The 24,391-nt window shown below is 39.8% G+C and overlaps 1 protein-coding gene across 1 annotated transcript in view; it reads right to left on the bottom strand.

The window, feature by feature from the left end:
* dnajc6 (DnaJ (Hsp40) homolog, subfamily C, member 6) overlaps window positions 1-24,391 on the bottom strand; it is a 112,163-nt gene that overhangs the window by 67,534 nt on the left and 20,238 nt on the right. The window contains exons 3-4 of the mRNA XM_041208383.1: window positions 6,294-6,432; window positions 284-333 (exon numbers count right to left, since the gene is read on the bottom strand). Of these exons, the coding sequence (XP_041064317.1) occupies window positions 284-333; window positions 6,294-6,432 (189 nt within the window). The remainder of the gene's footprint in view (window positions 1-283; window positions 334-6,293; window positions 6,433-24,391) is intronic.

Below are 24,391 nucleotides of genomic sequence, written 5' to 3'. Positions count from 1 at the left end.
GCCTCTGGATTACTAGTCCAGTGACATTACCACTACGCCACCATCTCCCCCTAGTAAGGATTCTATTTTTTTTTTCTACCACTGATGTTAAGCTGACTGGTCCATAGTTCCCTGGTCATATTCTGTCCCCCTTCTTAAATACAGGAATTACATTAGCAATCTACTATACATTTTTCTAACAAATTAACTATTACTAGTAATGCATCTGCTATCCCTTCTATAAGCTAATAACTATAATAAGCTTAAACACTTTAATTGCAAAAATGAAAGCATGCATTTGTACCTATTATCCGTGATGTAATGTAAGAAATATTAAGTTCTCCCTTGGCGTAACTAAAACAAAGCAGAGATTAAATTGAACAAGACATTGTTTAACAATAGTTCTGAAAATTCTATAATAACATATGAACACCTAAAAGAAAAAGAGTTATAAAATTCACCAAAAATATAAAAATATATGTAACAATAAGGGAAGCAAGCAATGGGAAAGGAAAGACAACCCATTTCAAGCATCCAATGTAAACATCAAGCACTCCCAAGCTAAAAGCCAAAATCATCACACGATTGTCATAATAATCCATTTCCAGTTTAACCTCAGAAGAGTGTCCCTGACTGCAAAGATAATGTTTCCACCCCTTGCAGCAATTATTCTAATGGTCTACATGAATTACATTACCAATTTAATGTCAATTGGTACAATTCAAACAGCTTTTCAATGGGTTCCTGCCCACTAGAACTGTTGAGACTGTCCAAATCCATTTCATAACACCAAGGTTTGGTGTATATACATTGAAAACATCAACTTTTTCATTACCCAAAGGAATCCACTTCTCTTTACCGGAAGCAGCTATTTTTGCATTATTAATTAGATTAGATTAGGAATGACACCCACTGAGGTAGGACTAGAATCCTTTTCAAATTGTTCATTGGAGATCAGCAATCAGATCAACCTCCTGGGAACATTGGGAAATAAACTATATAATTTAACTTTGATTTTTCTTTCAGGCACACAATAACAGGATGCTTAAGCTGGTTAGGGGAAGATAATCATCCTGGCAGTCTCTGGGAAGCAACTAGGAAGAGATACCTTGGCTTGGTTTTTCCTATAGTACCTTTACTGTCAGGTTGGCTGACCACTAGCTAGAGATCAATGCTGAAAACTTTCAAATCTCCACCTTTTAATACCAGTGCAGTCCATGCCTCTGTTTCCCAACTACAGCTGGAGATCTCTTTAAAATTAATTTAATTGTATTGCATATGTCAGTTGATTTATTCTGTTTGAGTCACTATTTACGTTTGGTACAAGAGAATTAATTATTTCAAATGGCAGAAGAGTAGAATTTCCAAAGCTGAGATTTCTTGTCTCATTTTAAAATGCAATATTGTCTTCCATTTTCTGGTTCGTCATTCTTATCACTCCCATCCACAATTATCCTTATTTCAATAATAAAAAGGAAATCCTTAGAAAAGACGACTGCACAATTCTTGGCATTTAGAAATATTTTCCCATTAGTCAAGCTCTGACAAACCATGTTAAGCAAGTGAGTGAGCAGCAAGTGCTCTAAACCAGCATGCTACATCTTTTGGATCTGCCTTAGATATTCTTGTGGGTACAGCAGGGCTGGTTACTTCTATAAGCAATCCACACATCTTTTGTTCAGCAGAGTGCCTATTTTGTCCAACATTGGATTATATGATAGCATAATCCAGAGATGTAGCAACAAAACCCTGGAGATCAGAATTAAATATCATGTCTTTTACATGTAACCTCATGTATATTACTCCAATATTTTCAAAGATTTGCTATGAAACATTTCAATAAGGCACAGGCAGACTCAAATCGTTAAACTGCTTTATTTTGTAGATAGCAAGTGCACATACAGAACAGTTGTAATCAAATCTCACCTTGTTACAACAAATCTTCCTCAACATAATAAAATAATAGATGCATACCACCCCACTCTTATTCAGTCTCACTTAAACTTTCTTGGCCGATCTTTTGATCCTGCCTGGCTCTGGGTTTGAAGAGACCAACGTTTTGCCCGCTTGAGCCAGGCTTCCTTTCAGCTGCCTAACTGACTGACTGACCACTCTTAGACTTTGTCCCCTTTTTCCTACAAGCAGGATGTTGGTTCCTCTGACTTCAGTAGGCCAGTTAATAAAACAAGTTACCTCTCCTCCCAGAGATGGACGTCTCCTTCTATTCTCAATATAAATAATGACTGTCATTCCCTAAAGAATCTGGGATTCTCATTGCCTCTGTTTAAAATAGACTGCATGCTATAGTCTGGAGATATGGATAGTGATGCTAGGGGCTACAAATTTCTTGCCATCACATGGCTAACCAGGAATCTCTCCCATTCTTACCACCTGTCACTGGCAAGTGTTGGAAGGATTTGCAGAGAATCAATCTCTTTGGCCGCATTATGAGCACACCTTCCTTGGCCATCAAGTCCTGGGGTGGGACTCGAACCCAAAGCTTCTAGCTCAGAGATAGGGATGCTACCTACTGCGGCACAAGAGCACCCTTAGAAAGTGGTTAGCCTAGCATTAATACATATCTTTAATCCTGAAGCATGCCAATTTTTAAAAAAATTCTAATTGTTTAGAACTAGCTCAGCACTCAAATGTAATTAATTCCCAAAATCTTTTTTGTGAAGAAAAATGAATGGAAATTTCTGAAATGTGAACAGCTCTGATGAAAGGGTCATGACCTGAAATGTTAACTGTTTCTCTCTCCAGATGCTGCGAGACCTGAGTACTTCCAGCATTTTCCGTTTTTCTTTCAGGTTTTCAGCATCTACATTATTTTGCTTTAAGAAGCTTGGAGATCCAGGGCAGCAATTGAAGTTGGTTTCCACAACCCACCAGACAAGGGCTACCTAAAACAAGGCATCCCTAATCTCTAGCCAGGATTTTCTTTCCAGTATGCCCAGATGATTGTGCAACATACCAACTCAGTCCAGTATCAGACACAAAGAAAAATCACTTCCTCAATGTACCAGAGGATTGATGGTAACTGCAGAACCGTCTCTCAGGAAGAATCATTACCATCAGGAAGAGCAGACAACATTAATAGCAGATACAAAAGAGCCGCTGAAATGAAAATAAATCAAGATAAAGTGAAGAATGCAACAAAAGGAACAGTTTTCACCACTGAGTTATCAAAACAAAGTAGAATAATTTTATAGATACACCAGTTATACCTCCTGTGGCATTGCTTACAGATACCTTAAGGCACAGGCAGAAGAGCAGCAGCAGTTTGTTTAAAGAAACATCCACTGATATATGTAAATTAGTGCGATTTGTGTACTGTTTCATAATTTTTAAATTAATCTGCACTGCAGTTCTGTACTCCATCAGAAACATGAGACAATGATTGATCGTATCACAGCAGATCACTCCCCAACCAGCCCCTCATCTTCATAACACCTCTATTTATCCATACAACTGGCATTTCAAATATTCATGAAGCATTAATTATGCTGCCATTTTTTTCGTCACATGGTTAATTCTATGCAGGAAAATAGTCCTATTCAATATTCTGATCCTCAGATGTTCTTTCACAGCTTAAGTTTAGAATTCAGTGCATTTGAAACTCCTTGCTTTCACTAATCTGATGAACATTTATTAAGGAACAATGGTACTTATATTGCTAGGAGGTCTACATGCACAGAAAACTGGGAAATCTGCAATCACACATGAAGAAGATAGAAAACATTGTGACAACACACAAATGTGTCTTCAAGAAGCAAAAAAGAGCAGCAAAGGCTCTAACCTCTCTGACTGTGCTGTGCAGGGACAAGAGACACATCAGGATAAGGCACAGCTATTATGATCCCCTTGGAGACCAACAACTTTTAAAAAGCAATTTGAATTTCCAGTGACCAATTTAAAGGACCACACAACAAAATTTCAAATTTTACAACTTTTACTGCAACAAAAACTAAAAGCAACTTTAATTACACACTATTTTTGTGAGCAGCATATACTTTAAACCATAGCACAGAACTTCCCCTCTTACTTCTAACATAAGATGACATAACGAATTAGGAGCAGGAGTAGGCAATTCAGCCCCTCGAGCCTGCCCCGCCATTCAATACGATCATGGCTGATCTCATTTCAGACTCAACTCCAATTTCCCGCCCTCTCCCCATAACCTTTCAACCAATTACTAATTAAAAATCTGTCTATCTCCTCCTTAAATTTATTCAGTGTCCCAGCATCCACTGCACTCTGAGGTAGTCAATTCCACAGATTCACGACCCTTTGAGAAAAGTAATTCCTCCTCATCTCTGATTTAAATCTATCACCCCTTAGCCTAAAACTATGGCCTCTCGTTCTAGAATGCCCACAAGGGGAAGCATCTGCTCCACAACCAAAAATCCCACTTTACAGTTATACTTTACATTGTCCCTTAAGTAGACATTCAATTCTCCCAGAACCAGTCCTAAGTGATTCTTGGCTCCAAAGGGTTGACTTCCATTCTTTTCCTTTCCCAGCCTGGTAACTTTTAGCCCCAGAACTGTCTTTCATGGTGATGGTTTTTCCTAGATATTCTCCCTTTACCTCAAGCTAGGCAACCTTACAGCCTTATTTTAAATCTTCATGAATTGGGTCTTTTCAATCCGAGCACGAGCTCCCACCCATGTTTCTGCACAGTGAACCATAGTGTCTTGCCACCTCTTGTCTCTCTCAGATCCTAGCAGACTGGCCTATCTGTTAAATTCAAGGCTATCTTTTAGGAGAACCTTGCAATGTAATCCTAAAATGGCTTTTTATGCATCCTTCCCCTCTCAATGCCCATCCATCCATGGTGACTTAAATCACATGGTCCTTTTATCTAGGTAGCATGCTGATTAGCTATCATTTAGACTCCAACTTCATTCTACCTTGAAATTAAATAAACTATTAAAGTATAACCATTCTTAACATCTTCCTAACAGTTGATCCTTGTCAACACAGGTGCTTCTGCCATTGTCTACAAGTTGTGAACACCTTGCACCTTCTTTGTAGTGAAACAAGCTGGGGTCCCTTTAATCTTTAACAATCAAACCACCCAGGTTTGCTGTCAGCAGAATTCAGAACAGGTCACATGATCCCCTTCATTCCTCCATTTCACCCTAAATTTAAACACAGTCCCCGAACGTAACAATCATTTAAAACCTCGCATTAGTAACACAGCCCAAACAGTTACTTGAATGGTGCAGTAGACAGTGTCCAAGGTCCTAGAGATGGGATGGTTAGCAAGGAAAGATTATTTCATATTGTAATTAACACTTCCATTCTGAGTTGCACTTTTGACTAATTTTTTGAATTTCTAGGAACACATTCTGTCCTTCAGTGTTTACCCCTGAACAAAATATTTCTCAACAGAAATGCCACCTGTTCATATTTTTAAAGCCAGAACAGTGGGTTGTTTGAGTTAACTGTTTAATTAGAGTCATTACAGTCAATCACAAAATTCTTCATCATTCTCAAAAGTTGATTAACCATTGAGTATCAAAGGGTGTATTCATGATCTAATATAATGATGAAAGACGCAGTCGGATATTTTATCTTTCTACATAACTTCAATGATATTTGGTATTATGTCTGTGGTAAGCTTGTGTGAGAAAGAAGTCTACAGTAAAAGTCAATTCTTCAGCCAGCAGCCAGAGAACTTGATGTTTAATGTTTTATGCAAGACAAGTCAAACTTGTTTCCAAACAGTTGTCTGTTCCACATCAAAAGGAGTGAGTTTCTAATTTAAAGTCAATAATTCAAGAGAAAATTATTGACATCCATAGCATTGATACAGAAGATAGAGAAATGCATGGCTTGCTGTTTAACAATTCATTGTTTACCCATCTACTTTATGCAGATTTGTTTGTTCAGAGTTTAGGAATTAGTTTGCTTAGAGTGTAAATTCAGTCTGTTTCTGAAGAGAAGAGGTTCATGTGATGGCATGTGACACACTCCAGTAGCTGGTGTACAAGTTAGGATTGCTTGTTATGATTCCTGGGTCATACTATTGTTAACCTGGATATTGAGCAGAAAAAGGATGCACTCTGGATTGTAGAGGTCATGAGGTTCACTTACAGGAGAACCCAAAGAAAAATTGAACATTAAAAATCCAAAACATAATACAAATATTAGAAGATGGATAAATTTTCGAACATTTTCTCCTAAGAACTATAAGAATTAAGTTGGGTCTGCATTATAATTTTAATTTCTACAAACATAAAAGTGAGTGGGGGACAATATAAGAGACTGCCTGTATTTCCACTGCAGTTAATTTCCCAGCAGCTTACCTGGCTACAGACTGTATCACCTTTGAGGAGGTGTCTTTAAGGTTGTCCTTTAAATTGCTGAAAAGTCGTCCAGCTCCACCTTTTACCATATCCAGCAGCCCTCCCCCAAAGGTGGGTTCCATATCTGGAGAGGAGGTACCTAGTAAAGCAGCAAATGGATCATTATAGTTGTATTGTAAGTTAAAAGTCCAGTTCCAGAAAGACCAGTAAAGTACAAGTTATTACATGGAAGTTAAAAGAGTTTCTTTATAAAGAAGACGGTTAAAATTTGGAATTGGTGTCAAAACATAATCCAAAAATTGCTTTAGAAGATAATTAAACGGTTGTTTGACAAAGTGAACAAGCAGGAGAATGGCATCAGTCTTGGTGCCCGATGGTGGAAAAACACCTGCCTGTTTGTGTGTTGTAATGTTATTGATGTATGACAAGTAAGAGAAATCAAAAGAAAATGCCCTAGAATAAGTGAAGGTATTGAAAGAACAAAATAATTGAAAGAAAGATTAATTTTATTCAAAATTGAAATGTTCAGGGAATCACAAATACCAGGGATAACACCTTCAATGATTCAGTTTCTATGCTTCATTTTAAAACACATCAGGCATATGAAGACCATCAATAATGGCAGGGTTCTTAATTAAAAATAACTGGGATGAATATTTAAGTGATGAAATGGAGAATAATTTTAATTCAAGATGTATATGCCCTTCATCTGCAGCTGGAGCCTTTACTTCCAAAGGCAGAAAACCTAACTCTAGTTATGTAACAATCTAACCTAAGTTGTGAGCTATGAATTTCCTTTGCAAATTTCAGTGCATTCACATAGTTCATTAAAAACTGCATGTATTTAAAGCTGATAAAAATCTGAGGGGGTACTGGATGGTGCAGTGGATTACAGCTGGCCGAGTCTTAAAGAACATAACTGCTAGGCTGGGTCTGCGGTGAGGGAACCAACAAGAGGGAAAACATACTTGACCTCATCCTCACCAACCTGCCTGCCCCAGATGCATCTGCCCATGACAGTATAGGTAGGAATGACCACCGCACACAGTCATTGTGGAAATGAAGTCCTGCCTTCACATTGAGAATACCCTCCATTGTGTTGTGTGGCACTACCACCCTGCTAAATGGGATAGATTTCGAACAGATCTAACAACTCAAGACTGATGATCCATGAGGTGCTGTGGGCCATCAGCAGCAGCAGAACTGTACTCTAACAGGATCTGTAACCTCATGACCCAGCATATCCCCCACTCTACTATTACCATCAAGCCAGGGTATCAACCCTGGTTCAAAGAAGAGTGCAGGAGGGCATGCCAGGAGCAGCATCAGGCTTACCAAAAAATGAGGCGTCAACCTGGTGAAGCTATAATACAGGACAACTTGAGTGCCAAACAGAATAAGCAGCAAGTGATAAACAGAACTAAGCGATCCCACAACCAACGGATGAGATCTAAGCTCTGCAGTCCTGCCACATCCAATTGTGAATGATGGTGGACAATTAAACAACTCAATGGAGGAGGAGGCGCCACAAATATCCGCATCTTTAATGATGGCGGAGCCCAAAACAGCAGTACAAAAGATATGGCTGAAACATTCACAATAATCTTCAGCCAGAAGTGCCAAGTGGATGATCCATCTCAGTCTCCTCCAGAAGTCCCCAGCATGGGCCAATCAGAGCCACATCAGTCTACTCTCGATCATCAGTAAAGTAACGGAAGGGATCATCAACTGTGCTATCAACCGGCACTTGCTTAGCAATAACTTGCTCACTGATACTCAGTTTGGGTTCTGCCAGGGCCACTCAGCTCCTGCCTTCATTACAGCCTTGTTTCAAACAGGGACAAAAGAGCTGAACTCCAGAGGTGAGGTGAGAGTGACTGACCTTGACATCAAAGGCAGGGTTTGACCGAATGTGGCATCAAGGAGCCCTAGCAAAACTGGAGTCAATAGGAATCAGGGGGAAAACTCTCCATGATAACACAAAGGAAGATGGCTGTGGTTATTGGAGGTCAATCACCTCAGCTCCAGAATATCACTGCAGGAGTTCCTTAGGGTAGTGTCCTAGGTGCAACTATCTTCAGCTGCTTCATCGATGACATTACTTCCATCACAAGGTCAGAAGTGGGGATGTTCACTGATGATTGCACAATGTTCAGCACCATTCACCACTCCTCAGGCATTGAAGCAGTCCATTCCAAGTGCAGCAAGACCTGGTCAATATCCAGGCTTGGGCTGACAAGTGGCAAGTAACATTGACACCACACAAGCATCAGGCAATGACCATCTCCAACAAGAGAGAATCCAACCATCGCCCCTTGATGTTCAATGGCATTACCATCATTGAATCCCCCACTATCAACTTCCTGGGAGTTACCATTGACCAGAAACTGAACTAGACTAACCATATAAATACTGTGGCTACAAGAGCAGGTCAGAGGCTAGGAATCATGCGACGAGTAACTCACCTCATGACTTATCAGAGCCTGTCCACCATCTACAAGGCACAAATCAGGAATGTGATAGAATATTCCCCACTTGCCTGGATGAATGCAGCTCCCACAACACTCAAGAAGCTTGACATCATCCAGGAAAAAGCAGCCCGCTTGATTGGCACCACATCCACAAACGTTCACTCCCTCCACCACCAACGCACTGTAGCAGTAGCAGTGTGTGCTATCTACAAGATGCACTGCAGGAATTCACCAAGGTTCCTTAGACAGCAACTTCCAAACCCACAACACTACCACCTAGAGGACAAGGGTAGCAGGTAAATGGGAACACCACATCTAGAGGTTCCCCTCCAAGTAACTCACCATCCAGACTTGGAAATATATCACCGTTCCTTTACTGTCGTTGGGTCAAAATCCTGGAACTCCCTTCCTAACAGCACTACAGGTGTGTACCTACATCACATGGACTGCAGCAGTTCAAGAAGGCACCACCACCTTCTCAAGGGAAATTAGGTATGGGCAATAAATGCTGGCCTAGCCAGTGAAGCTCACATCCCGTGAATGAATTTTTAAAAAATGTCCTTCACCTCTCCAAACCAGTATTCAAACTGGATTCCAGTCCAACAGGATAGAAGATTCTCCCTGGAGGTTGGAAGGGTTCTATGTGAAATAGGTTTGTGGTAACTGAAACTGGTGTGTGGCATGATATCAATTTTAGTGCACAACTGCTTATAATCAAAGGTACTAATTCTAATAGAAAAATAAAGGTAAACAAGGAATCCGATTCCTAAGATTAACAGTTACAAACCTAATAATCAATTTGAATTATTCAGCTGATGTAAATCAATGGCCCTGTTTAGCCGTATTTCATGAAAAGAAATGAAACATTGAGCAAAAAATTCAATGTTCCATTTCCATGCAAGTGCTATCTTGACAAGTTATCAAAGATTCTATTTTTAGTTGACATGGCGATGCAATCGTTCGGAGATACATAATAGTCATTAAAATCATGACTTGAGCCAATGAAAGTTCACAGCACCTTAAAAATATGGAAAGCGTTCTGATCCTACTGCCCATACAATACATTTAACTTTGGTGGAAATGACAGACACTTACTCAAATGACATAGCACTAAGCTTTCTGCGCAATTAGCTACTGGTGCCATATTTCAAATGCAAGCACTTTACAGAATCAGAGAAACTTACAGAACAGAAGGAAGGAAGCCATTAAGCCTATCATGCCAGTGCTGGCTCTTTGAAAAAGCAGTCATGCTTAATCCTACAACCCTGCTTTTTTGGCATTTCTTCATCCTCAAGTAGCTGTCCAACTCATTTTTAAAATTATTGATGGAATCAGTTTATATCACCTTCTCAGGTATGGCATTTCAGTCCAACTCTGAGAGAAAAGATCTAAAGTGGAGTTGAGAATTTTAAGCCATTATTTTAAATCTATGGCTCCTGGTTGTTGACCCACTTGCCTGAGGGAGAAGTTTTTCTTTGTTTATTCTATCAAAAGCTCTCAATTTTGAAAACCCGTATATGAGGCCACCTCTTAACCTTTGCTTTTCCAAAGAGAATAGTCCAAACTTTTACATCTCTCCTCACAACTAAAGCCCTTCATACCTGGTAGTACCCTGATAAACCTACTCTGTACCTCTTTCTAAGGCCATCACATCACATCTTTCTTATTGCTCAGTCCACAACGCTAAAGCTAAGGTCTGACCACAAACCAAGTTCTAGCGTGATCTCTTTGCTTTCATATTCTACACCATTATTTAGAAACCCTAGTAACCCATATGCTTTTCAACCACCTTATCAACTTGCCCTGCCACCTTTAGGAATTTGTGTATGAGCACACCAAAGTCAGCCTGCTCAACTACATTTTCAAAATCATGCCACTTAAAAGTGTTCTGTCTTTCCATATTAGTCCTCCCAAAGTGCATCACCTCATGTTTTTCCACAATGAACTCCATCTCCCATGCTTCTGTCATTTCATCATCATGTCTCACTCATCTTGAAGTTTACAATCTGTATCACTACCAGCTACATTGTCAAGTTTATCATCTTGTTACAAAATCCAACTTGCTGCAAGTGAGAGATGGAAACTTCAAGTCCTGATGTGCCTTGGTAGTTTCTGCACCTGCACATACTGGGATCGGGTGCAGCATGCGCAATCCCAGCAGTTACTGCTTTCCAGCAGCCATCTTGACAGCAGCACACCTGCGTGAAGGAAGGAAATAGATTCCACACAATCATGTGACTTGGGGAGGGAGGGTGAGGGGGTGGGAGGAACAACTTAAAACAACAGAAGCTCCAAAGCAGGAAACAAAGAGCTCCTAGTTAAGAAGAAAAAGAGAGGAGCAGAGAAAGTGGCTCTGAGCAAGAAAAATAACTGCGATCGGCAGACTTTAAGTAATGGGGGCTCAGGAGAAGCCCTGAAGATATAAGGCAGCACCAGGAGGTAGGTGAGTCAGTGCTGCTGGGGCAAAGATACCCTTTTGGAGCAGTAGTGTTCTGCTCGGCAGGACCGAGTGCTGAAGTTGTGCGATGCTGGAGTGCAGACTCGGGAATCCAGGGGAACAGAGTCTCGGGAGAGGAGATTGAAACCCTGTGAGATGAGCCATCATTGAGGCCGTCCAAGTTGGAGTAACTTGGAGAGGGCGGGGGGAATCTGTTTTGGTCGCTTCTGCCATTTATTGCACAGTGTGGTGTGTTTGACCACAAGTTTGCCTGTTAATTCACATGTACCTCATACTCTAACATTCAGGGTTAATATGAGATAGATATTGTAAATTGTTTTATCTTTCTGACCTTATATAGTAAAGTTTATCTTAGTTCAAAATTCAATGGAAACTTCTGGCTTTATTTACTTCGCAAATGTCTCGAATCTCAATCTTTGTCTGCATTAAACGAAAAGGTACAGGTCCCTAACTGGAAAACAACCTGACTTTTGGGGTCTGGTCCAGGATCTGCGAATTTTATAACATTGCTTCCTAAAGCTGAGCCTAGGTCATCTAAAAAAAACTGAAAGCAGTAATAATGTCAAAACTAACTGCAGGACGCCACTGCAAACCATCTCCCAGTCTCAAAAATATTCACCAATACTACACAGCATCCTGTAACTGAGCTAACCATGTATCCAATCCACCAATTTCTCATCAATTCCATGAGCCTCCCTCTTCTTAAAAAAACCTCTTGCTGGCATTTTGTTGAATGCCTTCTGAAAGTCTACAGACAACATCTACTGCATTATCTTATTTAACCATGCCGGTTACCTCAAAGAATTCAATCAAGTTAATCAGAAAGGATTTGCCTTTTCACTAAACCTTGCCGGTTCACAGAATCACAGAAATGTTACAGTGCAGAAGGAGGCCATTCAGCCCATTGTGTCTTCACCATCTCTCAGAATGAACAATTCACTCATGCCATTCTCCCACCTTCTCCCCGTAACCCTGAACATTCTTCCTTTTTAGATAACTGTCTAACTCCCTATTGAACGCTGCAATTGAACCTGCCTCCACCACACTCTCAGGCAGTGCATTCCAGACCTTAGCCAATTGCTATGTGAAAAGGTTTTTCCTCATGTTGCTTTTGCTTCTTTTAAGAAGCTAAGTCTGTGCTCTCTCATTCTCAATCCTTTCACGAGTGGGAAAAGTTTATCCCCGTTTACTCTGTCCAGAACCCTCATAATTTTGAATATGCCTATCAAATTTCCTCACAGACTTCTTTTTTCCAAAGAAAACACAGTCCTAACTTTTACAATCTATCTTCACATCTGAAGTTCCTCATCCCCGGAACCATTCACATGAATCTTTTCTGCACTCTCTCCAATACTTTCGCATTATTCCTAAAATACAGTGCCCAGAACTGGACACAACACTCCAGCTGAGACAGGACCAGTGTTTTATACAAGTTCAACATAACCCCCTTGCTCTTGTACTCTATGCCCCTAATAATAAAACCTAAGACACTGTATGCTTTATTAACCTCTTTCATAGCCAGACCTGCCACCTCCAATGAATTATGTGCATGCACACCCAGGTCCTTCTGTGCCTGCATCTCCTTTACAACTGTGCCTTTTATTTTATATTGTCTCTCCCATGTTCTTCCCACAAAAATGAATCACTTCACATTTTTCCACATTGAATTTCATCTGCCACCTGTCCGCCCATTCCACCAACTTGTCTATGTCCTTTTGAAATTCTACACTATCCTTAGGTCAAAAAGCTTCCATGTTTCACATCATCCACAAACTTTGAAATTGTACCCTATACACCAAGACCTCTGGGGAACTCCACCACAAACCTTTCTCCTGCCTGAAAATCATTCATTAACCACTGCACCCTGTTTCCTATAACTCAGCCAATTCATATCCATGTTGCTAATGTCCCTTTATTCTGTGAGCTATAACTTTACCCATAAGTTTGTTTGCGGCACTTTATCAAATGCTTTTGGAAGGCCATTTACAATACATCAACTGCATTGCCCTCATCAACCCTGCTACCTCTTCAAAAAAAAGTTAGTTAAACACAATTTTACCTTAAGAAATCCATGTTAGATTTCTTTAATTAACCTGCATTTGTCCATGTGACTATTAATTTTGTCGTGGATTACTGTTTCTAGAAGTTTCCCTACCACCGAATTTAAACAGAAGGGCCTATAGCTGCTGGGTTTATCTTTACATCCTTTTTTGAATGGGGATGATACACCCTTGCAATTCTCCAGTCCTCTGGCACCACCCCTGAGTCTAAGAAGACTGAAAATTAAAGCCAGTGCTTTCATACTTTCCATTCTCACTTCCCTCAGTATCCATGGATGCATCTCTTCCAGTCCTGGTGCCTTATCAACTTTAAATACAGACAACCTAACTAATATCTCCTCATCAATTTTAAACTCTTCTAGTGTATTAATTACCTCCTCTTTCACCATGACCTGGGTCGCAGCTTCTTCCTTGGTAAAGGCTGATGCAAAGTATTCATTTAATACCTCAGCTACGCCCTCAGTCTCCAGACATAAATTCCTATTTGGTCCTTAATCGGCCCTAATCCTCCTTTTTACTATTTATATGCTTATATAAGACTTTGCAATTCCCTTTTATGATGGCTGCCAGTCTCTTTTCTTGCTCCGTCTTAAACATATTTGCTTTTGCATCTCCCCTCTGAAAATTCTATATTCAGCCTGGTTCTCAATTGTATTTTCTACCCAATATCCGTCATAAGCACACTCTTTCTTCTTTATCTCAATTTCTATCTCCTTTGTCATCTGAGGGAGCTATGGCTTTTTATTTCCTACCTTTCCCTTTCAAAAGAATATACCTCGACTGTGCCCAAAATAGCTCTTATTTGAAGGTAGCCCATTGTTCAGCTTCCAACCTTTGACTTTAGTTTATTCTACCCTGGTCCGTTCTTACCCCATTGAAGTTGGCTTTCGTAAAGTTAATTACTCTTATTCTGGATTGTTCTTTGTAATTTTGCAATGATCACTGTTCCCTAAATGTTCTCTTGATCTATTTGGCCAACCTTACTCCCAAGAACCAGGTCTAGCAGCACCTCCTTTCTTGTTGGACAGGAAACATACTGCTGCAGAAAATTTTCCCACTAGGAACTCTTGCCCATCTCTGCTCTTTAACACTACTTACCTGAATATGGACTGGGATAGTAGTAAAGTTCCTCATTATAACTACTCTATTTTTTTGGACCTTTCTATAATTTCCTTGCAAATTTGTTCCTCTACATCTTTTTTCACTAGTTGGTAGCCTATAGACAATACCAAGCAATGTAATTACACCTTTTTTGTTCCTCAGCTCTAGCCAAGTAGGTTCTGTACTTGACCCCTCTGAGGCATTTTCTTTATCCACTATTGTAATGCTCTCCTTAATCAGTACAGTCACACCTCTCCCTTTTCTTCCTTTCCTATCTTTCCTGAACACCTTATATCCAGGAATATTTTAAACACCCAGTCCTGCCCTTCTTTGAGACCAATCTCTGTTATAGCCATTACATTGCATTGCATTTCCACATGGCAATCTTGCCTGTAACTCACCAATTTTATTTACCACACTCCATGCATTCACATACATGCACTGTAACCCTGATTTAGACTTTATTGCATTCTCCCTTATTCTGACCCCACCTATTAACTTGCTATTCCTTATTCTGGTGCTTTCCATTTCACCCAGTTCTCCTTAATTAACCCACATCTTTCCAAGTGGAAGTTTATTTTATTCCTCATACCGTTTTCTAATAACTTCTTCACCAGTGATCTAAGGCTGACTGACCTCTAGTTTCCTGGTCTATTGCTCTCCAATTCCTTGAATAGTGATATGCCATTAGAAACCTCCATTCCCCAGTACTACACCTGGATCCAATTATGAAAATTTTCAAAATTATAAAACATTTGAAAAATGTTAAAGAAATTCTAACAGAAATTTTAATTAATCTGTGTAGATTAGGAAAGGTATCAGATATTTTTTCCAGATAAATATGGACAGAGGAAGGAAAATAATCCACATACTATTATGTCTGTATTGCTGGGAATGTGGAAAATATCTATGGAAATCAGCTGCTAGAATCAGAATTTGCAATTTAAAAGAGAAAAAAACAAACTTGCATTTATATAGCACCTTTCACAACCTCACTTACAGCCAGTGATGCATTCAAACGCGTCATCACTGTTGTAATGTAGGAAATGTGAGAGCCAATTTGCATACCAGGTCTCACAAACAGCGATTTGATAAAGACTGCATAAGCTATTTTTTTTGTTATATTAAATAGGAGATAAATATTGACCCGAGCACTAAGCAGAACTCCCTGCTCCTCTTCGAAATATTGTTATGGAATCTCTTACCTAACTGAGGGGGCAGTCTGGTTTGCAATCTCAGCTGAAAGACACAACCCCTGACAGTACAGCACTTAAACAAGGTTTATATTCCAGTGCAGTACTATGTGCTTAAGTCCCTGGAATGAGGCTTGAACCCCCGGCCTTCTGCTTCTGAGCAAGAGTGATACCACAGAGCCACATAAAAGTTCTGGTAACTAATGTGTTACAAGGAATTTACAACAGGAAAAGTTCATTTGGCCCAATTGGTCAATGCTTCAGTTTATGCTCAACACAAGCCTCCTCCCACCTTTTTAAACCGAACTCTATTAACATATACTTCTATCCCTTCCTTTCTCTCTCTCTCTCTCTCTCTCTCTCTCGTGTGTTTATCTAGTTTCCCCTCAAATGCATCTATGCTATTTATTTCAGCTATTCCTTTTGGTAACGAGTTCTGCACTTTAAGCACTCTTGCTAAAGGGGTTTTTCCTGAATTCCCTATTATATCATGACTGTCTTCTTTTCATGCCCCTAATTTTAATCTCTGCCTCAAGTAAAAGCATCTTCTCTAGGTTTACCCTACCGGCCCCTTTAATAATCTTAACAACCCTAATCAGGTCACCCCTCAAGCCAAAGCCCCAGTGTAGGAATTATGGCTTTATTTAGTGTGCAATATGCCTTTACGAATAATACTTGTTAGGGAAGCCACATAATCTGTAGTAACCAATAGGAGAGTAGCGCGGGCTACTCAACAGTGTAGAGTTGGAATTAAAAGCACACGTTTAGTTGCTGCTGAGTATATTGTAAATAAACTTAATGTTTTCACTCAAGAAGTGTCTGCAGATCAACTCTATCACTAATAGCACAACTTGGCCACCCTACAACAAACTAGCGATGAGGATAAAACAGGATTGAATTAGAGAAATCAAGTTAGAAAGAAAGAAATCAGCACTGTACTTTGCCCAATGATTGTAAGCAGGAAACTCCTTTAAAATTGAAGAATTTATCCTCTCTCAAAATGCCACAATTTGGTAAGTTGATCCTTTTAAACCAGCCACAGAGGTTTGGTCTCAATACATAGAACGCCTCACATTTTTTTTCAAGCGAATGAGTTTATGGGGGAAGAGAAGAGATGAGCGATCCTCTTAAGTACTTGTGGGAGAAAAACCTATGGCTTAATTTGAAGTTTGATGGCACCCAGTGCCCCAGATTCAAAAAATTTCCATGAATTGGTGGATCTTGTGAAGGGTCATTTTCAACCAAATCCCTCAGTCATGATGCAGAGGTTCAGGTTTAATTTGTGAAATAGAGCCTTGGGTGAGGAAATTGCATGCTACGTGGCAAATTTGAAGCAGCTAACAGAACATTGCAAGTTCAGTATGACTCTGAATGATATGCTCAGATCATTTAGTGTGTTGTGTGAAAGAGGACACTATTCAGATTATTATCCAAGGTGAATCTGGATTTCAAAAAGGCACTACTGATTGTGCGGCCGTGAAAAACGCAGTAAGAGATTCAAAAGCAATACAGGATGCGCAAAATGGCGCCAATCTCCACAATGGGTGGGGAACCTCAGCCAAAAGAGGCACAAAAAAGTGAGACTCTGCTGAGAAGCAGGAAACAGTCTAGCCAAAGAATAAAGAAAAATAACTTAGCAGCGAAACTGAAGAATAATTTTACTGGAGGTGGAAACAGGCAGTCTTTTAGCAATCTAAAAAACTCAAAGGCTACTATTGTTACAGAAATGGACATATGATGAGGCAATGCAGGGAAAGATTCAAGCAGGCTTGTAAACAAAAGAAGCAGCCCAATGAAATCTACAATTTAGAAGAGGCTGAAACAACAAATTCAGACATTTACTTGTTGTTTAACCTGAAAGTTGGAAAGACAGAGCCAATATTTGTCACAGTGAAAGTAAATGGCAAACCTGTTAGAATGGAAGTGGACATGAGAGTTTCCACTGCAGTAACCGGGGGACATACCTTCAGATATTTGAATAATGGTTGAACATCAATTAAGTTTAAAACAAACAGCCGCCAAGCTAAAAACATATATGGGTGAAGACGTTCAAATAAAAAGGCATAAGCAAAGTAACTGTCCATTATGGAAGCCAATCAGAAAAGGTACCCTTAATGGTGGTAGCAGGTGAAGGGTTAAGCCTCCAGGAGTAAAATTAGTTAAAGGAGGTTAAGTTAGAATGGGCTGAAATTTTCCAGTTGAGAGCAAGTGGGCTACCAGAAGTACTTAGAAAGTATGCCATCATCTTCAAGGACGAACTGGGGAAAATCCAGGACCTGCAGGCCAAGATTCACGTGGATCCGGAAGCAACCCCTCGCTTCATGAAGGTGACACCGGTGCCATATGCCCTGCGAGAAAAAGTCGACATTGAACTGAACAGACTAGAGAAACTGGGTGTTATACAACCTGTTCAGTTCTCAGAATGGACAGCTCCCATAGTCCCCGTCCTTAAAGCCGACCAAGTGCCTGAATTTGTGGAGGCTACAAACTGACGGTTAGTAATGTAGCTAAGCTAGACAGGCACCCCATTCCAAAAATCGAAGACCTGTGTGCTAAGCTGGCAGAAGGGACAATGTACACAAAGCGAGTCAAGCTCATCAGCTAGAATTGGATAATGTCTCCCGGAAATTCGTCACAATTAATGCCCACAAAGAGTTATACCAATATGCACGATTGCCTTTCAGTGTCTCCTCCACTTGTGCCATCTTTCAGAAGAATGGAAAGCTTACTGCAGGGACTGCCCCAGGCTGTAATCTATTTAGATGATGTATTGGTGACAGGATTCACTGAAAAACAGCATTTGACAAACTTAGAAGTCTTAAAATGTTTCTTGCAAGCTGAAGTGCTTCTAAAAAAATTTAAAAAATGAATGTTCCAAGTGAGTGAGGTAATCTATTTGGGTCACCAGGTAGAATCATGCACTCCCTCCACCAACAGTGCACAGTGGCTACAGTATGCACCATGTACAAGATACACTGCAGCAACTCACCAAGCACCATAGCACCATCCAAACCCACAACCTCTACAACCTAGAAGGACAGGAGCAGAAAATACACGGGAGCACCACCGCTTGCAAGTTCCCTTCCAAGTCACACATAACCCTAACTTGGAATTATATTGCCATTCCTTCACTATCGAAGGGTCAAAATCCTTGACCTACCTCCCTAACAGCACTGGGGGTGTACCACATGGACTGCAGCAGTTCAAGGCAATGGCTCACCAACACCTACTCGAGCGTAATTAGAGATGGGCAACAAATGCTGGCCTTGCTAGCAAATCTCACATTTCATGAGCAAATTAAAGAAAATTTTGGGCTCTATGATAAGTCTGCCAAGCACAATGAAAAATTATGAAACATTAAGAGTAGAATGAGAAAAGTGTACTTGCAAAACATCTGTATATGCTAAATGGATAGAAATTGAGCTTTGACAAGTTCACTGTGTCTTCATATATAGTATCCTAATGCCTTTTATTTTTTTTAAACAGGAAAATTAAGAAAGCCATATTCATTTTGAGAATACACATTCTACAGTCATCATAATTTGTCTGCTTTTTACCCTTTTAAGAGATCAGCAATGTTGTACAATGACAATAAAGGTAGGCAGATTCAAGCCCCCCCCGACCCCCACTCTGCCGAGGTCCTCATTTTATGGCAGTGAGAAGGGGTCAAGTAGAGGGTGGGAAATAATCAAAGGTCATTTTCACTCATCATATAGTGACGAACAACTTGCATTTATGCAACACCGTTAAAATAGGGGGAAAAAAGTGTCCAAGTTCAAAAGTAGCATTGGTAGAGATAGAGATGTTGTTGCCTTTTCTTCCAGCTAAAGACGACTAATGGTCCACCAAGATCAAAGCTACAGTGCAGAACTAGAAAACAACAAATTAATAAAAACAGAGCATATTTAATACTCAAATTAGTCACTGAGAATTAGTTAACTCAAATGTTCAATTATTTTCTTCTCATCTAATTCATCATTTTCTTGACAGTATTAAAACATATTTAAAAGTTGCACACAAAGGTCAATTATCCTCCTCCTCAGCATGGCGAAAAATGTCACCATTAGAAAAGGACTCAACTCCTCTCTTCCCTCAACACACTGCAATAATCAATGATAATGGGCAAGATTCAAGTAACAATGTCAGTTTGTACTGACACAACAAAACATGTGCAAACACAAATTCAAAATGAACTCAGAATTGAACTACCAAATACATTTGTATAAGCATGTCGATAATTAGCCTTTTCTCCATAATGTCCAATCCCTCTAACATCTCTATTCCCCCAACAAAGTAGCCAGAGGGCCCTAGGCTCCTTTCTTGAACATACGCCCAACCAGTCCCCATACACACCACCACCCTCCTCTGCCTGGCTGAACTTATTCTTACTTTGAACAACTTCTCCTTTAGAAGAAGTCATCGAGGAGTCAAATAAGAAGGTGTAACTACATACCGTATGGGCCTAGCAATACTTGTCTTTTCCTGGGGTATGTGAAGCATTCTTTGTTCCTGTCTTGCTCAGGTCCCCTCCCTCACATTTTACAGCACCCTCCCAAAACTCCCATAGATAAATTGATAACTGTATTGGTGCCACTTTCTGCTCTTGCCCCAAACTGGAAAAATCAATTTTGCTTCCAATATCCACCCTTCCTTTACCTTCACATGGTCCATCCCTGGTCCTCCCCTTCCTCAACTTCTTTATTTCCATTACTGGGGATAGGCTGTTGACCAATATCTACAAAAGGCCACTGATTCCCACAGCTTCCTTGATTATACTTCCTCCCACCCTGCTTCCCAAAAGGATTCCTTCCTTCCAGTTTCTCAGTTTCTATCGCATCTGTTATGATACAATCTTTCAAACATAAATGTGATCCTAAGTTTCTGGTTGTTTGTCATTTTAATTCTCCACCATATTCCCACTCTGACTTCAGCCTCCTACACTGTACCAATAAAACTCAGAAGTTCAAGGAACAGCACCTCATCTTTTGATTAGACACTTTACAACCTTCTGGACTTGACATAGAGTTCAATCATTTAAAACCATAAGGACTTCTCCCATTTGTTCAGAAGCTATTTGTAATGATTCTCCTTTACACCTTGACAATTGACCCATCTTATGTTTCCTTATTTGTTCCATTACCATTTCCTTTTGTCTTGTACCATCATTCCTTTGGTCATTTAATCTCACCTGTTTTCCACCCTATCAGTGTTCTTTTCCTGCTCCCCCTTTCTCTGCATCCTTGCTTAAAAACTGTTACACGTCTAACTTTTTCCAGTTCTGATGAAGATTGCTGACCTCAAACATTAACTCTCTTTCTCTGAGGTACTGCCTCAATTCCAGCATTTTCTGTTTATTTGATTTCCAGCACCAGTGTTTTGCTTTTGCATTGACAATGGTCTGTACAATTAGCATTGGCCTTGAATGTGGCTGCCTAATTAAGTATTAATCAGTTAATGTTAATCAGGAAGTGAAAATTCTAAGTCAAGTTAGTTTGTACACAGTGTTTTAGCGGAAGTATTGATCATGTAGCTTTAACCACAGCCCCACCATCACCTCTGCACCCAACCGCACACACTTCCCTGTAAGGTATGTGAATAAAATTACTCACCTTGTGAAAAAGTCACAACAATAATTCATAATTCCATCACTCGAAAAAGTTTATTTAATGTATTGCCAAATTTCCAGGTGTGTCTGAGAGTGGTTTGGGATTGTAGACCTAGAGTAAAATTATTTCCTGAGTTGTTACAGAATAGAGGAAAGGTCGAGTGGGGTGGGCCTATACTCACTGGGGCTTAGATGAATGGGAGGTGATTTTATTGAAACATAAGATTCTGAGGGGGTTCAACAGGGTAGATGCTAAGAGGATGTTTCCCCTCATGGGGTAATTCAGAACTAGGGGGACATGATTTCGAAATAAGTGGTCTTCCACTTAAGACGGATTAGTCTGTGGAATTCTCTACCCCAGAGAGCAGTGGAGGCTGGGTTATTAAATATATTCAAGGCTGTGGTAGACAGATTTCTGATCAACCAGGGAGTCAAGGGTTATGGTGGGCAGGCAAGAAAGTAGAGTTAAAGCCACAGTCAGACCGGCCATGATCTTATTGAATGGTGGAGCAGGTTAATGGGCCGAATGGCCTATTCCTGCTACTGTTGTGTATGATCTTATTAATTACTGCATCAAATTTAAGGATGGAATTTGGAATATACATTCATTATGAAACACTAATTTTAATCACTTATTTGAAAACATATAATCTTTTGCAAATGACGGTGATTGCATGATATTGATGACCTGCATCCTTCTTTTCCAAAGAAAAGTCAACAGCCCTTTAAACTAACATGACCTACATGGCCACCACCTGTGGCATCACTGTGAAATGTTTGAAATCAGATTACCCATTCACTTGTCTTAATAGGCAACACTTACTGTTAGTCAAGAGATTGTGGGCTTCAATCTCATACCAAAGTTTCAATTTATAATCCAGGTTCATATTCCCATGCACTACATTAGGGGCACTGCTTTGTTGAAAGCATTGTCCTTCAGGCAAGACACAGAACTACTTCCCTCACACCATTAGACACAGCATAGAAACAAGACGCCACTTGTAAAAATAGTAGGCAACTTGAATCAACAAGCAAATGAAGAACTCAAATTATTGCCTTAAAGATGTTAGAAACTACATAGCTGGGAGCTATTTATATGTAGTTTCACAAGAAGTCACAACTAATCATTTATTTATACCACTGACATACAGCAAACTCCGCCATACTTAAAAAATATTTATACTTTAAATTCTTGCTTGAAATTCTAAACCAAGATACTTGATCTACATTAGAACTTTAACAGCTCCTCAGCAGCCCAAAGAAAAACTCTACCAACAGTACAAAAATCATGCAAAAAAAATCAAGTCTAGTTAAAAGATTACTTAGCAAGAAGATTAAAAGTTAGTTTTTGTGTAAGTGTCAACACTGATTCAAAAAGTTGTTAAATACAGTGAAATCCAACTCCTTTACGAAAATCAGCCATCTAAACTTGAAGCGCGCTGAAACAGTTAGGATAAGAAAAAAAGCCAGAGGAATCTCATGTCATTTTCACAGTGCTAATTGATACAAATTACCTCATCACATTGAGTTATAGTTAGTGAATGGTGAAATGCTTGAATAAAAGCCATTACCTTTAACTCACCGTTTGGCCTAAATTTCCCACTAGCATTTTGACTGAAGGACAAAACTTAACCATGCCAACACTCTTCAGTGAAATACTTAGACATGAGCAGCACTTCATTAACCTTTAATGCCTTCAATCAACTAAACAGCCAATTTTCCCTCCTCACACAACTAAACATATTTAAATGTTATTTTCACAGTAAAGGGTGATGTGGATTAACAAGGACCTTTCAGTACTGGTTTTCATTTTATGCTAATGAATTGAACATTTGTTACCCTCCTAAATGTAAGGGCCTTACATGAAAGGAAGTTGGGCAGTGCCAATCTACAAGCTAGAGGGCATGAACCACAGCACAAACTGTACAGTCCCTAATTTGACAATCTCATTTTGAGATTTGCAAAGCATGCCTCAGGTGTGAGACACAGGTACTGTAAAATATTCTGCTCTAAAATTATAGGAAGATGGTGGCATAATGGTAATGTCAGGCTAATCTGCTGGAAAAACTCAGCAGGTCTGACAGCATCTGTGGAGAGAGAAACAGAGTTAACATTGGGAGTCTGTATGACTCTTCCTCTGGGGACTCTGGGGACGTGGGTTCAAATTCCACCATGGCATTTAGCGAAACTTCACTTCAGTTAATTACTAAATCTGAATTGAAAGCTAGTCTCAATATTGGTAACCATGAAACTGTCATTAGAAACCCATCTGGTTCACTAATGTCCTGCAGGGAAGGAAATCCACCATCTTTACCTGGTCTAGCCTACATGTGGCTCCACACCCACAGCAATGTGGATGACTCTTAATTGCCCTCTGAAATGGCTTAGCAAGCCCCTCAGATAAGGGCAATTATGGATGGGCAACAAATGCTGCCTTTGCCAGTGACACCCACATCCTGTGACAGAATTTTTAAAAAGCTGAAATTGTCAGCAGAGAGGTTGGGGGGGGGGAACCTTTTACCGTGACACTACACCTGAAGTTGGAAGGTGTAATGCCAATATTGCAAGTTAGCAGCAACATTTCAACATCTCTTGCCTTCATGGCAAAAAATTCACAAAACTTCACAAGTAACAAGTCAAATGCTTTGGTCAAGTCAAATGAACGCAATGAAGAGTTTCTGATGTTGACATTTTGATCAGATTTGTCTGGCAACAAAAGACAATGTCAAAATTTCCTTTGGCAGGTCTACAGTCACACTGTGTCACTGAGAGGATTTTCTCAGCCACAGAAGTAGGGGATTCAGGAGAATGTGTGTCAGGATTTTCCCTCCTATGGACAAGAGGGAAACACCTCGATTAGACATCCCAGATCAAGTAGGCATGGCCTTCAGGTGTAATGTCTTTGTCCATTTCCCTATGTTCCAAGAATGACTGCACTTCAAAAGTACTTCATTAGCTGTAAAGTGCTTTGTGACATCCTGAGGCTGTGCAAAGTGCTATATTAATGCAAGATCTTTCTTTACCCTTGGGTAGCATGATATCCACTTGTATAGTGACAAAACCTTTTTTTAAAAAATTAGATAACCCATTGTAAATGATTGAATGTTGTACTATACTAACAAAACCTTCCTTATAAGGGTGGTGTAATTCACTGTATTTCACAGAGCCTTGATTATTTTTTAAATTCAGAAATATAGATGAAGGGCCAAG

This window comes from Carcharodon carcharias, chromosome 16 (assembly GCF_017639515.1).
Source record: "Carcharodon carcharias isolate sCarCar2 chromosome 16, sCarCar2.pri, whole genome shotgun sequence".
Lineage (NCBI taxonomy): Eukaryota > Metazoa > Chordata > Chondrichthyes > Lamniformes > Lamnidae > Carcharodon > Carcharodon carcharias.
The sequence above is the reverse complement of the archived record's forward strand: the minus strand, read 5'-3'. Positions and strand labels throughout refer to the sequence as shown.